A 15,826-nucleotide genomic window follows, 5' to 3' on the forward strand; every position below is an offset into this window, starting at 1 on the left:
GAGAGGTCTTGTTTTTGTCTTGATCTGTCATTGTCACAGAGTGGCCTTGTCTGATGTTGATGTTCTGTGTCATTGTTTCTGTTGAATAGGAGAGTTGTGAGTGCCAGGCCAGCTCTCAGATGTGAGGGGCTGCTTTTTCTCTTTCTCATGTAAGGTGTGATTTCAGCCCTGCCCCTTGCTGAGTTTATTGAAATCGTTCTACTTTCTATTCAACAAACATTTATTAAATTTTGTTTATTAGGTAAACATTTATTAACCTGCTGCTTGTTGCAGAGCTGGGTGTTTAGAGACAATCACGACAATTTGATTGTTTCCTTCCAGGTTCATTTTGAGAAAGCCTGGGATAACCCCATATGAAACAATGTCCCTGTCCTGGGAGCACTCACTTCCTCTGAATGAGTTCAGCTCTGTCTGTATGACAGTCCTGGGACTGAGAAGAATTTACCAGTAAGTATCTTCCTGCATTTTGGTATATTTCTGTTTATCAGTGGTTCCAACCTATCACTGTTTTCTTTGTTTCATTTATTTATTTTATTTATTTATTTTTAATTTTTATTTATTTATTTTTTCCCCCAAAGCCCCAGTAGATAGTTGTATGTCATAGTTGCATAGCCTTCTAGTTGCTGTATGTGGGACGCAGCCTCAGCATGGCCGGAGAAGCGGTGCGTCGGTGTGCGCCCGGGGTCCGAACCCGGGCCGCCAGCAGTGGAGCACGTGCACTTAACCGCTAAGCCACGGGGCCGGCCCTGATTTATTTATTTTAATTGAAGTATAGTTGACATACAAAATTATATTAGTTTTGGGTGTACAATATAGTGATTTGACATTTATATACATTATAAAATGATCACCACTGACAAGTCTAGCAACCATCTGTCACCATACAAAGTTATTACAACGTTATTGACTGTATTCCCTATGTTGTGTATTACATCCTTGTGACTTATTTATTTTATAACTGGAAGTTTGCTCTTCTTAATCCCCTTCACCTATTTCGCCCATCCCCCTCTCCCCTCTGGTGACCACCAGTTTGTTTGGTGTATCTATGAGTTTATTTCTGTTTTGTTTTGTTTTGTTTTTTAGATTCCACATATAAGTGAAATCACACAGTGTTTGTCCTATTTTCTTATATAGACAGTTGTGCTTTTGAAAATCAGGAATAAAAATTTAAACAAAAAAATCTTAAAATCAACAAAATCAACAGTTTTGATCCATGAATATTGACTTGGCAAGAGAATTTGCTGGGTTAGGGAAAATATAAAAGAGCTCTTAGGATTTTGCTGGCTGCTTCTGTCTAGGGAATGTGGGTGGATCCTTCAGTTTTCTACTTGGTCATTCCCGTTCTTACTGCCAGGGAACTGCTCCATCTGCAGTTAAATCTTGACATATGTAAAGATTACATATATATATGTAATATATCCATATATATATCCATGGTTATTATCTCATGAGAGAGTCTTACAAATAGAACTACAAATAGAATTGCTGGTTCAAAGGGAACAATAAGGTGTTAGCAAATCAACACGAAACATATCTGCATTTATCCAATTAAAAATACACCTTGGGCCGGCCCTGTGGCTTAGCGGTTAGGTGCGCGCGCTCAGCTGCTGGAGGCCCGGGTCGGCTCCCGGGCGCGCACTGACGCACCGCTTCTCTGGCCATGCTGAGGCCGCATTCCACATATAGCAACTAGAAAGATGTGCAACTATGACATACAACTATCTACTGGAGCTTTAGGGGAAAAAGAAAAAAGGAGGAGGATTGGCAATAGATGTTAGCTCACAGCCGGTCTTCCTCAGCAAAAAGAGGAGGATTAGCATGGATGTTAGCTCAGGGCTGATCTTCCTCACAAAAAAAAAAAAAAAAGAAAAATACACCTTGTCCAAGTTCTCTGTGATCATATTATAATCACAAGAGGACTTCCTTCACATGGTGCTTGCTGACTCTTCTGTAGGGACCAAACGACCTTCTACAGGGTGGCGTGTTGTCTACCTGACTTGTGGTGGTGGTTGTTTCTAGACAGGTGAGTGTCAGTTCTGGCCCCTGGAGGCTCCAGTCTGTCTCCCAGTCCTGGTGTCTTAGATCTCTGCCCTTTTGGAAAAGAAGCAGAAAATGACCAAGTCTCAGGTGAGTTGCTTGCTTATTTTGTAGTTGGTTTCTATACAACCAAGTGGAAAAGTGCAGAAAGCTAAAAATTAGGATTAGGGAAAATGTAGAGAGAATAAAAGATAAAGACTTGGAAAGAGTTGCTATGTAATATACAGATTATATGGTTTTAAACCAGATAAAACCACTATTATACTTCAAATATATATACATTTGTTATATATAAATTGTATATAAATATAATACATTTACTATATTTATGATATCTATTTTATATACATATAAATTAAAGTGCCAATTTGTCTGATCTTTTCTAGCAGCCACAGTGGAAAGGCAGAGGACATCTACATGATTTGCATTCTTCATAAAGAGAAATCAGCTGAATTCTTTTTTTATGAGGAAGATTGGCCCTGAGCTAGCATTCCCTGCCCATCTTCCTCTTTTAGCTGAGGAAGATTAGCCCTGAGCTAACATCTTTGCTCATCTTCCTCTATTTTGTATGTAGGACACTGCCACAGCGTGGCTTGATGAGCAATGCATAGGTCCACCCCCCGGATTTGAGCCCGCGAGCCCTGGGCTGCTGAAGTGGATCGCACAAACTTAACCACTATGCCACTGGGCCAGCCCCCACAGCTGAATTTTTAATGAAAATATTTCTTGCCACTAGGACTAAAAGAAATTAATTTTTGGGCCAGCCCCAGTGGCCTAGTGGTTAAATTTGGCACACTCCACTTCAGCAGCCCAGGTTCAGTTCCTGGGGGCCGACCTACACCCTGGTCAGCGGCCATGCTGTGGCAGCGGCCCGCATACAAAACAGAGGAAGATTGGCAGCACATGTTAGCTCAGGGAGAATATTCCTAAGCAGGAAAAATATATATATAAATTAATTTTTTTCAGTCTTTCTATAGATGATGTCCTGACCTGTACTCCTATATAAATGTATTGTAGATTTTTTGTGGTTGTATCTAAAAACATTTCTTTTAGAGGTCAGTTATCATAATGTTAAAGCTGAACTCCATAAGCATTCTTACTTAGGGAACTATGGTACAGTGTACCCAGGGACAGAATCTAGATAGGATGGAATGATGAGTGTCTGTTTGTCTCCAGAGTAAATATTTCTCTCAAATAGGCAGTTCTTTAGTTATATTTCAGTGGCAAATGCTTGGAGAGCAGGGGTCTCAGATTCTCCATAGTCTTTGCTGTGGTCTCAGGGTTTGTGAGGCTGCTCCCTAACTCAATGCCAGTTCTGTCTCTGTTTTTCAGTTTATAAAATCATTTTGCTATTTTTTTTCCTGGTCCAAATTATCTCTACTTGGTATAAACGTTTAAAAAATGCAAAAAAGTAAAAATTATAAAGTGAAAGGCCCTCTAATTTAATATTCTCTTCCTCCTGGGATGACTAGTATTAATAATTTGTGATGTTTAGATATTTTTCTCCATCTAGAAATTATTGATTCTATTGTTTTTAAAACATAAAGTCTCAACTGTATTATTTAACTGATTGACTGTCCAATTTTCCCAGTACCATTTGTTGAATAATTCACTTATTTGAAATGCTGCCTTTATTGAATTGTCACTTGTGATGGGTCTCTTTTGCTCTTTTGTTCTCCTGATATGTTTGGTTGTTTTTGCTAAAGACAAAATTTTATATCATTTTTATCAATAGGCATGATGTATAACTGGGCATATAGTTTTGTATGCTATGGTAAAATGATGAGAATGGTCGCTTCAGATTGAACAGGAACATGCTATTATAGGGTCCAGTGTCGTTCGAGGATGTGGCTGTGGATTTCACCCAGGAGGAGTGGCAGCAACTGGACCCTGCTCAGAGGACCCTGTACAGGGATGTGATACTGGAGAACTACAGCCACCTGGTCTCAATGGGTAAGGATGGCTTCTCTACATAACTCAGCGTTATCCAAGCCAGTGCCTCTTCCTTCTCATTTGATTGAGTTGGGTGGGTTCCTGACGTATATAATGACTTTCTGCTCTCTTTCCTCTCTCCAGTGAAAGGTATTTACTTTGCTGAGGGTCAGCTGGACAGCTTCATTGTGGGGCTCCTAAAATGGCACCCTTTCTTCTCTTTTCAGTGTAGTCAACCCAGTTCCTCTATGATTTTTCTGTAATAGGGTATCCAGTTTCCAAACCAGATGTCATCTCCAAGTTGGAACAAGGAGAAGATCCATGGATCATAAAGAAAGACATATCAATTTGGATCTATCCAGGCGACAGTCTGGCAGATGGGAGACAAGGGAAGTGAAATCTGTTTCTTTGTTTTTGTTTTTAATTGACTTGTGGCTGAGACTTATGTTTCCACCCGGATTGGTAGCTCCTATTCCTTCTTGCTCCTGTGATGAGCATGCAGTAGGTATTCAGCAACTAGTTAACTGAGTAATAGTGAGCCTTGTACAGAAGAGAAATTTCTTATTGATCCCCTCAACGGTCATATTTTAGTGCCTTTCTAAAAGAAGTTCAAAAGCAATAGAAGGCAAATGCTTTTCAGGAACATAGGTTGTACATGGAAAGACAAGACATGAAGATTCATGGCTGTATAAAATTGCATGTCTAATATAGTTACCGCTTTAGGAGTTCAGTGAAAATGATAGTCTAAAGAGATATGGCATAATTTAAGAAGGCGTTTTTCAAAACATGAACCAGCTACTTTGAAGTATATCTGAAGTATGGGTTAGGCAGGAAGAGGAGGGTGAGGGGCAAGCTCTAGGAAAGGACGTGCACAAATTCTTGGAGTTAGGAATCAGTGTGGCTTTTCTGGCAAAAATTTGCTAGGCTTATTTGATTTCAATAAAAGATATTTATTGGAGAATAGTGGAATATAAGCTTGGATACACAGTGTGAATACAGACAGTTAATATTTCGTTAGCTGTACCCTGAAGTTTTATCATTTTTTTTAAACAGCTTTGAGATATAACTCACAGGCCATACAATTCACCCATTTCAAGTAAACAATTGAGTGGTTTTTAGCCTATTCACAGATATGTGCAACTCTTGCCACAGTCAGTTTTAAAACATTTTTATCACCTCCAAAAGAAACCCTGTACCCTTTAGCTATCACTCCCCTATTCCCCATCTCCCCAGCCCTAAGCAACCCCTAATCTACTTTCTGTATCTGTTTATTGATTTGCCTACTCTTGATATTTCATATAAATGTAATCATATAATATGTGGTCTTTTGCGACTGGCTTCTTTCACTTAGCATAATCTTTTCGAGGTGCATTGACATTATAGCGTATATCAATACTTCATTCCTTTTTTTGGCTGAATAATACTCTGTTATATGGCTATACTACATTTTGTTTATCCATTCATCAGTTGTTGGACATTTGGCTTGTTTCTACCTTTTGGCTATAAGAATAATGCTACTATAAATATTCATGTGCAAGTTTTTGTGTAGACATATGTTTTATTTTTTCTTGGTATGTATCTAGGAGTGGAATTGCTGGGTCATATAGCAACTCTATGTTTCACCAAAATGATCCTCAATGACTAATTATGTTGAGCATCTTTTCATGTGCTTATCGGCCATTTATATATCTTCTTTGGAAAATAGTCTATTCAGATCCTTTGTCCATTTTTGCATTGAGTTATTTGTCTTTTTATTATTGAGTTGTAAGAGTTCTTTATATAAATAAAGTTCTTATGTAGAACTTATATGGAACTTTCATATAAATTTCTTTCTGTAGATATTTCTTTTTGTATAGAGGTTTTTTTGATATAAGTCTTGTATCAGACATATGATTTGCAAATACTTCCTCCCGCTCTGTGGGTTGTCTTTTCACTTTTTTGATAGTGTCCTTTGAAGCACAAGGGTTTTTAATTTAGATGAAGTCCAGTTTATCTATTTTTCTTTTGTTGCTCGTGCTTTTGATGTCGTAGCCAAGAGTCCATTGCCAAATCTGAAGTCATGAAGATTTATCCCTATGTTCTTTTTCTAAGAGTTTTATACTTTTAGCTCTTACATTTAGGTCTTTGATCCATTTTGAGTTAATTTTTGCATATGGTGTGAGGTAAGAGTCCAACTTCCTTCTTTTGCATGTGGATATCCAGTTGTTCAGCACCATTTATTGAAGACTATTCTTTTCCCATTGAGTGGTCTTGGCACCCTTGCCAAAAATCAATTGGCCATAAATGAAAGCATTTATTTCTAGACTGTCTGTACTATTCTATTGATCTGTATATCTGTCCTTAAGCTGGTATCACACTCTCTTGATTACTGTTATGTATAGTAAGTTTTGAAGTTGGGAAGGATCATTCTTCCAATGTTGTTTTTCTTTTTCAAGATTGTTTTGGCTCTTCAGGGTCCATGTGAATTTTAGAATCAGAGTATCAATCTCTACAAATAAACCTCTTCAGATTCTGATAGGAATTGGTTGAGTTTGTAGATCACTTTGAGGAGTATTGCCATCTTAACAATATTAAGTCTCCTGAACCATGGAACATGAAATGTTTTTCCATTTATTTGGATCTTCTTTAATTTCTTTCAACGATGTTTTGCACTTTTCAGAGTATATGTTTTGTACTTCTTTGTTAAATTTAGTTCTTAGTATTTTATACTATTTGATGCTATTGTAAATGGAATTGTTTCATTAATTTCATTTTTGGATTGTCTATTGCAAGTGTATAGAAATATAATTGATTTTTATATATTGGTCTGGTATCTTGCAAACTTGCTGAACTCATTTATTAATTCCAATAGTTTTTGGTTGATTCCTTAGGATTTTCTGTATAAATGATTTTGTCATCTACAAATAGAGATAGTTTTAAACATTCCTTTACACATTAGATGCCTTTTAGTACTTTTTCTTGCTTAACTGCCTGGCTAAAACTTCCAGTACAGTGTTGAATAGCATGATGAGTGGACGTCCTTGTTTTGTTTTTGATCTTATTGGGAAAATCCAGTCATTCACCATTAAGTATTTTAGCTGTAGGTTGTCATGCCCTTTGTCAGGTTGAGAAAGTTCTCTTCTATTCCTAGTTTGTTGAGTGTTTTTATCATGAAAATGTGTTGGATTGTGACAAATGCATTTTCTGTACTTATCGAGGTAATCTGTTTATATGATATATTACTGAATTTTAATTAATAGATTTTTGGATAGTAAGCCAGCCTTACATTCCTGGACAAGTTCTACTTGGTGATGATGTATAATTCTTTTTATGTGTTGCTGGATTTGGTTTGCTAGTTGTGTTGGGGGTCCGCAGGACCAACCTCAGTTTTGGTGATTCACTAGGAAGAGGATTGGCCCTGAGCTAACATCTATGCCCATCTTCGTCTACTTTATATGGGTTGCCACCACAGCATGGCTTGACAAGCGGTACATCAGTGCGCGCCTGGGATTTTTGAACCTGGGCCACAGAAGCAGAGCATGTGCACTTAACTGCTTACACCACCGGGCTGACCCCTAGAAGGACTTTTACTCCTAGAGAAGCTGTTATACTCATGGTTATAGTTTATTACAGTGACAGAATTTACCGGTCTAAGTCTGGACTTTCTTTGTGGGAAGATTGTTTTTTTTACTAAGTTTCTTGATGTGGATCTATTTAGATTATCTACTTTTTCTTGTGTGAGTTTTGGTAATTCATGTCTTGCAAGGAATTTTTCCATTTCATCTAAATTGTCAAATTCTTTGGTATAAAATTTTTCATAACAATATTTCTTATTGTTCTTTTATGTCTATAGGATCTAGTCTAGAGATGTTCTTTCATTCCTGATATTGCTACTTTATGTCTTCTCTGTTTATTTCCTCATCACTAGCTAACACCTGTCAATTTCATTAATTTTTTTCAAATAATCAACTTTTGATTTCATTGATTTTTTTTTTCTATTTTTTGCCCATTTTCTATTTCATTGATTTCCACTTTGATTTTTACTTTTTCCTGTGTTCTACTTATTCTGGGTTTAATTTGCTCTTGTTCTAGCTTCTTAAGGTGGAAGCTTAGATCGTTGATTTGAAACCTGTTTTGTTTTCTAATAAAAGTGTTTAAATAGAGGTACTCCTCACTTTGTGTAATAACGAGGGACCATAAAAATTACCATGGAAGCTAAAACTTTGCACAGTAATGTTCATAATCAATGGGAAAAATCATAATTGTTTTGTGACCTTTAAACATTTTCTGTCAAAACATTAAAAGCTATCCTACTGTTGGGTATAACTATATAGAGAAATGAAAATATAGTAAAACTAATATTTATGTACTACCCTGCAATTTAAAACATTGGCAGCATTGAAAATGTGTCTTATTTCTTTTCAAAAACCCTGTGTAGAGTACTTTGAACAGTGTTTGTCTTCTTATCATTGTATAACTTAACTATATGGAGCGAGCCTATTTTCTAGGCCTTAGTGAATTGTAATAGTCTTTTCCAAGGTTGGAGCAGCTTCCAACATTTTATCCTTTGTACTTTCAATGTTGTGAAATATGTCCAAGATAATGTGAAGATTTTTGCCCGCATCATTTTCTCTGGAGTATCTTTATCCTTTTCATCACAACCCAAGAATTTATGTCCGTAAGTTTGCCTTCACTAAGTTCCTCTGCATATGTGAAGTCTCATGAATAGTGGCAATGCCATTTCCAAGGTTAGCTATCCTCTAGTCACATCTAGTGTTAGTGTTGTTTCTTTGCTGCATTTTCTCTTTGTTGGCCAATTCCCTCTTTCAGTTATCCATTTTTGCAAAATGTCGTGTGGGTTTATCACTGGGAGACAAGGAGGAAACACAGCTATACACTTTGCTGTCTGTATATCTATTGGACAACAGATGTGCAGTTAATAATCACCAACAGACTTTGACAAAAGTGAAACAACTGGTTACTTATCATGATGTGTATCTGTTATTTACATAGTGATTAGTGGACTGAAGAGTAAGCAGTGAAGTTTGTACTTCATGCTCTTAGTCACAGATAATATACTGTGGTAATTAAACTTTAAACTGTGTTGTTGGCAGATTGGTGTTATTTAACTAAACTGTGCTAACTGAAATTCATGCATGTCAAAATATATGCATGAGGACAACCTGCATATAATTTTTCCTCTAAACACTGCTTTAGCTGTGTCCCACAAATTTTGATATTTTGTATTTTCATTTTCATTCAATTCAAGTTATTTTCTAATTTCTCTTTGGACTTTTTGACACATAGGTTGTTTACAAATATGTTGTTTAATTTCCAGATACTTGGGGGAATTTCTGAGATTTCTTTTTATTATTTATTTCTAATTTTTTCCCTTATGTTTGGAGAATATACTTTGTATGATTTCCATCCTTATAAAATTATTGTAAATTGTTTTGAAGCCCAGTATAGTCTATTCTGATGTTTGATTCATGTGTTCTTGAAATGATGTGTATTCTGTTGTTGTTGGATGGGTTGTGTATAGATGTTAATTAAGTTAGGTTCATTGATAATTACTGATTTTTTAATCTGCTTGTTTTATAAACCATTGTGAGAGAGATTTTGAAATCTCTAGCTGTAATTGTTAATTTGTCTATTTTTCCTTTCATTTTTGTCAGTTTTGGTTCATGTGTTGTGGGGTTCTGTTGTTACTTGCATATACATTTATAATTGGTATATCTTCTTGCTGTATTGATCCTTTTGCATTTTTGAAATATACCTCTGTTTCTAATAATATTTATCTTGAAGTCTATATTGTCTGATGTTAATATAGCTACTCCAGCTCTCTTATGCTTACAATTTGCATATTTTTTTCCATCCTTTTATTTTCAATCTGTCTTTGAATTTAAAATGAATCTCTTTTAGACAGCATATAGTTGGTTTTATTATTTTATCCAGTCTGACAGTTTCTAATTGGAATACTAATCTGTCCCCAGTTAATGTATTTATTGATTTGCTTTGATTTATGTTTGCCATTTTGGTGTTTGTTTTCTATTCATTTTATCTCTCTTTTGGTCACTGTTTTTCTTTTGCTGTCTATTTTTGTGTTAAAAGAATATTTTTTAGTATACCATTTTAATTCTTCTGTTGAATTTTCAGTTGTAGTTCTTTGTGTGTGCGTGTGTGTTTGTGATATTGCTGTAAGGATTACAATATGATATTTAACTTCTTATAGCCTACTTTACGTTGATACTGCTCTTTTTTTTTTTTCCGGAAAAATACAGAAACTTTGTACTAGCATAGCTCCATTTTTTTTACCCTCCCCAAGCATTCTGTGCTGCTTTGTTCTTTTAGTCATGTATGGTTACACTTATATTTGTCATAAATTTGACAATGTGGTATTATTATTTTTGCTTTAAAAAGTCTTTCAAAGAAATTAGAAGGAAAGAGAAAAAAGTGTACATATTTAAATCCTTTATATTTATCCACATACTTTAAAAAATTTCTAGTGTCCCATGGATTTGAGTTATCATCTGGTACTATTTCTTCAGCCAGAAAGATTTTCTTGAGTATTTCTTGTAGATTAGTTCTGCTAGCAAATATTTTGTTTATCTGGAAATGTCTTTGTTTTGCCATTTTTAAAGGAAAGTTTCACTGAATATAGAATTCTTGGTTGACAGGTTGCCCTCTTTTAGTATTTTGAATACTTACCTCAGTTTTTCACGTGTTGAAAATTCTGCTGGCGATACTGTTATTCTCCTATGCATGATGTGTCATTTTTTCGTTGCTGCTTTCAAGACTTTTCTCTTCGTCTTTATTTTTCAGCAGTTTAATTATGATGTGGTTAGTTGCCTAGGTATCCTACTTGTGGTTTGTTGAGCTTCTTGGATGTTTAAATTAATGTTTTTCATCAAGTTTGGTAATTTTTAAGACATTTCTCCAAATATTTTTTTCACCTCTTTCTCTCCCTTCTTTCTAGCACTCCAATTACACATATACTGGAATGCCTAATATTGCTCCACAGATCTCTGAGGTTCTGTTTATTTTTTTTAATATTTTTTCTTTTTGTTCTTTGGGTTGGATAATTTCTAGTGATATATCTTCAAGTTTACTGAATCTGGTTTTGCCTTCTGCTTTCTCAAATCTACTGATGAGCCCAGATGGAGAAATTTTCACTTCAGCCTTAGAATTTTCTCTTGTTTTAAAATTTTTTAATTTATATAAAACAAATGTTATTCTTTCTTTAAATTTTGATAAAGGCATAGAGTAAGTTAAATACCACCACAACCATGACAGAAAAAAAGTTCCATTACTCTCAAAATTTCCTCTTGCTGCCTCTTTATAGTCAAACTGGTTCTTTTATATATTTTTTTCTCTTTTGAAATTGCCTATTTGTTCACTCATTCCTTAGCATCTTTTCCCTTAATTTTTTGAATATGTTTATAATAGCTTCTTTGAGATTTTTGTTTGCTAAATCCAACATTTGCAACCACTTGGAGTCAGTTTCTGTTGACTAATTTTGTTCCTTACTGTAGGTCACATTTTCCTGTTTCTTTGTATGTTAGTAATTTTTGGTTGAAAATGCTACATTGTAGATAATGTGTTGTAGTGTCTGTGGATTCTTCTTGTCCTTCTGAGGGTTTTGCTTTTGTTTCAGAGGCACTTAACTTGCTTGGGCTCAAACTGTGACATTTGTCTCTCCCGTGGAGTGCCATCACTGATGTCTCTGCTTAGTTTTTTTTTTTTTTATGCCTGGCTCTCTAAGGGACTTTCTTGCACCTGCATAAAATGGAGGTGAGCTAGCGATTTGAACAGAGGTTGTTAGACATCTAAAGCCAGTATGGCTTCCACTCTGCTGCCTGAATTGTGCATATGTCAGAATGCTTTAAAAGTATATCTAATTTGTGAGTCATTCTAGACTTTCAAGCACTGCTGGGCTCTCTAGGTGCTCTCTAGCATCTCTTTGCAAAAATATTTTAGCAGTTAGGTGGGCATGTACGGAGAGTTTATTATCTCAATCTTTCTATGACTCTTCTGCTTCCAAATTATCCTTGTTAAATTTCTATCTGCTCTTCTATCAGCGTTAAATTGTATCCTGTGGATTTGCATTATCTCTCAATGCCACATAAACTAGGGATGGGAGACAGGAAAACTCTATGAAAGCATGCCACAAGCTCCCCATTCTTATCTAAGGAAGTAGAATTTTTTGGTGAGTAAACACTTTTGAACCTGTGACCTGCTTTTGGTACTTTTCCAATGCCCTGAATTCATTGTTTTTAAAATCATTTTATTCAGTTTTATACTTGTTTTCTGAGGAGGGAAATTCCATGACTACCTCATGCCACCACTATTGGAAGTAAAGTCCATCTTCAATAACTCACCTGATAAACTTACACGTCTTGTTGTGTTTTAAATGGCCTGTTACCCTCCTAATTCTCTGTTTTACCTCTTTTGTTCTCGACTAAATCTTTATATCTGATTTTGTCTCTTTATTCTTTCAGACAGGGAGACTAGACTTGACAGCCTTCAATTGGATATGCTTGGAGATGTTTCCTTTCATAAGGAGATACTAGAAAGTGTCACAAGGGATCATTCATTGTACTCCATTTTAAAGATTTGGCAAGGTGATAAGAAACTGGAGAAGGGTCAGGAAAATCAAGACAGACTTCTCAGGCAAGTCATGGTCATCAACAACAAAACAGTTATTGAAGAGTCAGGCCATAGATATAATGCATTTGGAAAAATATTTCATGACTGCACAACCCTAGATACTTCAAGACAAAGACTGTATATGTGTGATTTGTTTGAAAAGATCTTGAAACCTAATATGAACCTATTCAGTTGTAATAGGGGTTATATAAGAAAAAACACTGAGAATTTTGGATGTGGGAGAACACCTAATTCTTTCTATTCTAACCATGAAAAAATTCATAGTGGAATGAAACACTGTGAAGATAATCAATGTGGAAAGATTATCAGCAATAAACAATTTCTTATTCAATATGTGAATGGTGAAACTGGGGAGAAGACCTGTGTATGCATTGAGTCACAGCTCATTTCTCATCAACGAATTCATACTGCAGAGAAGCCTTATGATTGCAGTGCATGTGGGAAAGCCTTCAGTGAGAAGTCACATCTCATTGTACATCAGAGAACTCACACTGGGGAGAAACCTTATGAATGTTCTGAATGTGGAAAAGCCTTCTCTCAAAAATCATCTCTCATCATACATCAGAGAGTTCATTCAGGGGAGAAACCATGTGAATGTAGTGACTGTGGGAAAGCCTTCTCCCAGAAATCACCCCTCATTATACATCAGAGAATTCACATTGGGGAGAAACCCTATAAATGTGCTCAATGTGAGGAAGCCTTCAGCAGAAAGTCAGAACTCATTATACATCAGATAATTCATACTGAGGAGAAACCTTATGAATGTACTGACTGTGGGAAGACCTTCTCCCGGAAGTCACAGCTCATCATACATCAGAGAACACTCACTGGAGAGAAACCCTATAAATGCAGTGAATGTGGAAAAGCCTTCTGTCAGCAGTCACATCTCATTGGACATCAGAGAATTCACACAGGAAAAAAACCTTATATGTGTACTGAATGTGGGAAAGCCTTCTCTCAGAAGTCCTACCTCCCAGGACATCAGTGAATTCATACAGGAGAGAAACCTTACATATGTGCTGAATGTGGAAAAGCCTTTTCCCAGAAGTCAGACCTTGTTGTACATCAGAGAATTCATACTGGGGAGAAACCCTATCGATGTGCTATATGTGTAAAAACCTTCATCCAGAAGTCACAACTCACTGTACATCAGAGAATTCATACAGTGGTAAAATTATAAGAATGGATTGAGCACAGAAAAGCCTACAGTAGCTGTTCAAGCCTTAATAAATACCACAGAACCTACAGATTTGATGAGTTTTGAGACATCTTTATTGATAAAAATTTTACAAGTGAAATCAAGTTTCTACTGTAGTATCTAATGTTTTGTCAAAGATAATGCAAAAATCTTAATTATATAAATGATGGGCGTTTTCACTATGGCATGTAAAACTTTTAAGATTGTGAGTGGAATGATTAATATAATAGAACAAATTACATATGTAGTCTATTTTGAAGTTACATGTTTCTGAGTATACTATGTAATGATATCAGAGATCAGATATTTTTAATGTGAGCCTAGCATAATTGTGGCCGTGGAGTAATTCCCCATAGAGGACATGAAGAAAGCTTGAGGCAAAAAATGCCGAGAGCTAGAAACTGTGCTTGGGGGAGGGGGCCTGGTCATCAACTCTAAAGGTATATGTAAAATTCTTCTTGTAGAAAGATGGAAAGATGTGTTGGTAAGGTGCAATAAATGTGGTCTTTTTGTGTTTTTCCATTTCAAGAATATAAGTTGGTCTGAGTCTGTGGATGTACCCAGGATCTTGGAATTGACACTTCTTGCTCATTTCTCCCTTTCACCCCGCCTCTCTAGGAGCTTGGTGTGGTGGAAAGACATTGTTTTTAGAGCCATATGGTCATGGGTTTTAATCCTTGTTCCATTACTCACAGATTGTGTGACTTCAGGGAAGCCTTTTTTAACCCTCAGTGTTCCTTCCCTCATCTGTATGTGAAATCCTGGCAGAGAGCACGTTCTTATTTAATATTTGTCCACTTTATCTTCTTTCTCTATTCTCTTGCAGTAGGCTGCTAATACCGATGTATACACATTTAAACATGATTTGCATTCCAGACACTCTGCTTCTGATTTCCCAGATTTCTTATATTTTCCTCTGTCCATTTCACTTCCCTTGTGTCTGGTGGCCTAACTAATGCTATGTTAAGGAGACTCCAGTTACTTTTCATTTATTTTATTTTGCAAACACATATAAATTATGGTGTTTGTACATAAAGACCCTGTGTGATACCTCCAAAGCTCCTGTTTTACCTGCTCCCTGAAGCACCAACTCCTTTTCCTGAGAATTGAGTGACCCTCAGAGAAAAATCCTTAGGGAGTGGAGAATACATGCTTGGGATAGCTTACTCGGGCAAGTATCACGTCAGGACATAAAAATCCCACCTACTATCTCTAAAACGCTAATGTGTTCTTTGTTGTGGCCCCTTGTCCCATGAGAATCTTCAGTAAGCACCCCTTAGGGAGAGGTCACATGCAGGGATGTAGTGACCCGTGTAGCTGAATACAGTGTCTACATATAAAGTTTCTACCTGATTCCTCCACATTATTGTCTAGCTGACCCTTTCTCTGCAGGGCCCCAGTGTTTGCTCTGAGAACTAAGACTCTGCATGAGAACCTCTGCAGAGGCAATGGCATACCTCAAAAAGATGTGCAAACCTGTGTGAGAACGTTCTTTGTGTCGTTGTGAACAGTGATTGATATTGGATATGACTGGCCATTTGGACCTGAGAAGTAAAACCTTCAGTCATGTCCCATGGCGTGATCTGCTTTGAGGAGTGTTGAAGAAAGTTGGCCCCACCTGGCCCTCATGGAGGCATGGGAAAGTCAAGTTCTCAGGAACATACAGAAATTTTGTGAGGAGAAAATGATGATATAGTGACTGTTACGGAAATTATGTAAGGGAAATAAAGATTCCAGAGTTCCTACCTACTCACAGGCCTTCCATTTTGTCATTTCAGCTCCCAGGGAACCTCATTAATCTGATCATGACAACATATCCTATATATTGCTATAAAATACAGAAAAACTTAACACTTACTGGTGAAGTATAGAAGATTTTCCCTTTGAGTTCTGGAAAAAAGACAATGTACATCTTCACCAATTCTATTCAACATGTATTGGAGGACCCAGTCAGGGAAATCAGGCAAGAAAAAAATTGGTATAATGATTGGAAAGCAACAAATAAAACAGACA

At 36.3% G+C, this 15,826-nt stretch overlaps 1 protein-coding gene across 1 annotated transcript; it reads left to right on the top strand.

Annotated features, from left to right (window-relative positions):
* Positions 1-2,097: 2,097 nt before the first annotated feature.
* Positions 2,098-14,335, top strand: LOC106801576 (zinc finger protein 484-like). Its single transcript, XM_087429539.1, is given in 4 exon segments — positions 2,098-2,127; positions 3,864-3,990; positions 4,236-4,331; positions 12,447-14,335. Coding segments are annotated over 4 exon segments (1,587 nt in total). The 5' UTR covers positions 2,098-2,112; the 3' UTR covers positions 13,796-14,335.
* The last annotated feature ends 1,491 nt before the right edge of the window (positions 14,336-15,826 follow it).

The sequence above is a fragment of the Ceratotherium simum genome, chromosome 4, assembly GCF_057802395.1.
Source record: "Ceratotherium simum simum isolate JZ-2026a chromosome 4, ASM5780239v1, whole genome shotgun sequence".
Classification (NCBI taxonomy): domain Eukaryota; kingdom Metazoa; phylum Chordata; class Mammalia; order Perissodactyla; family Rhinocerotidae; genus Ceratotherium; species Ceratotherium simum.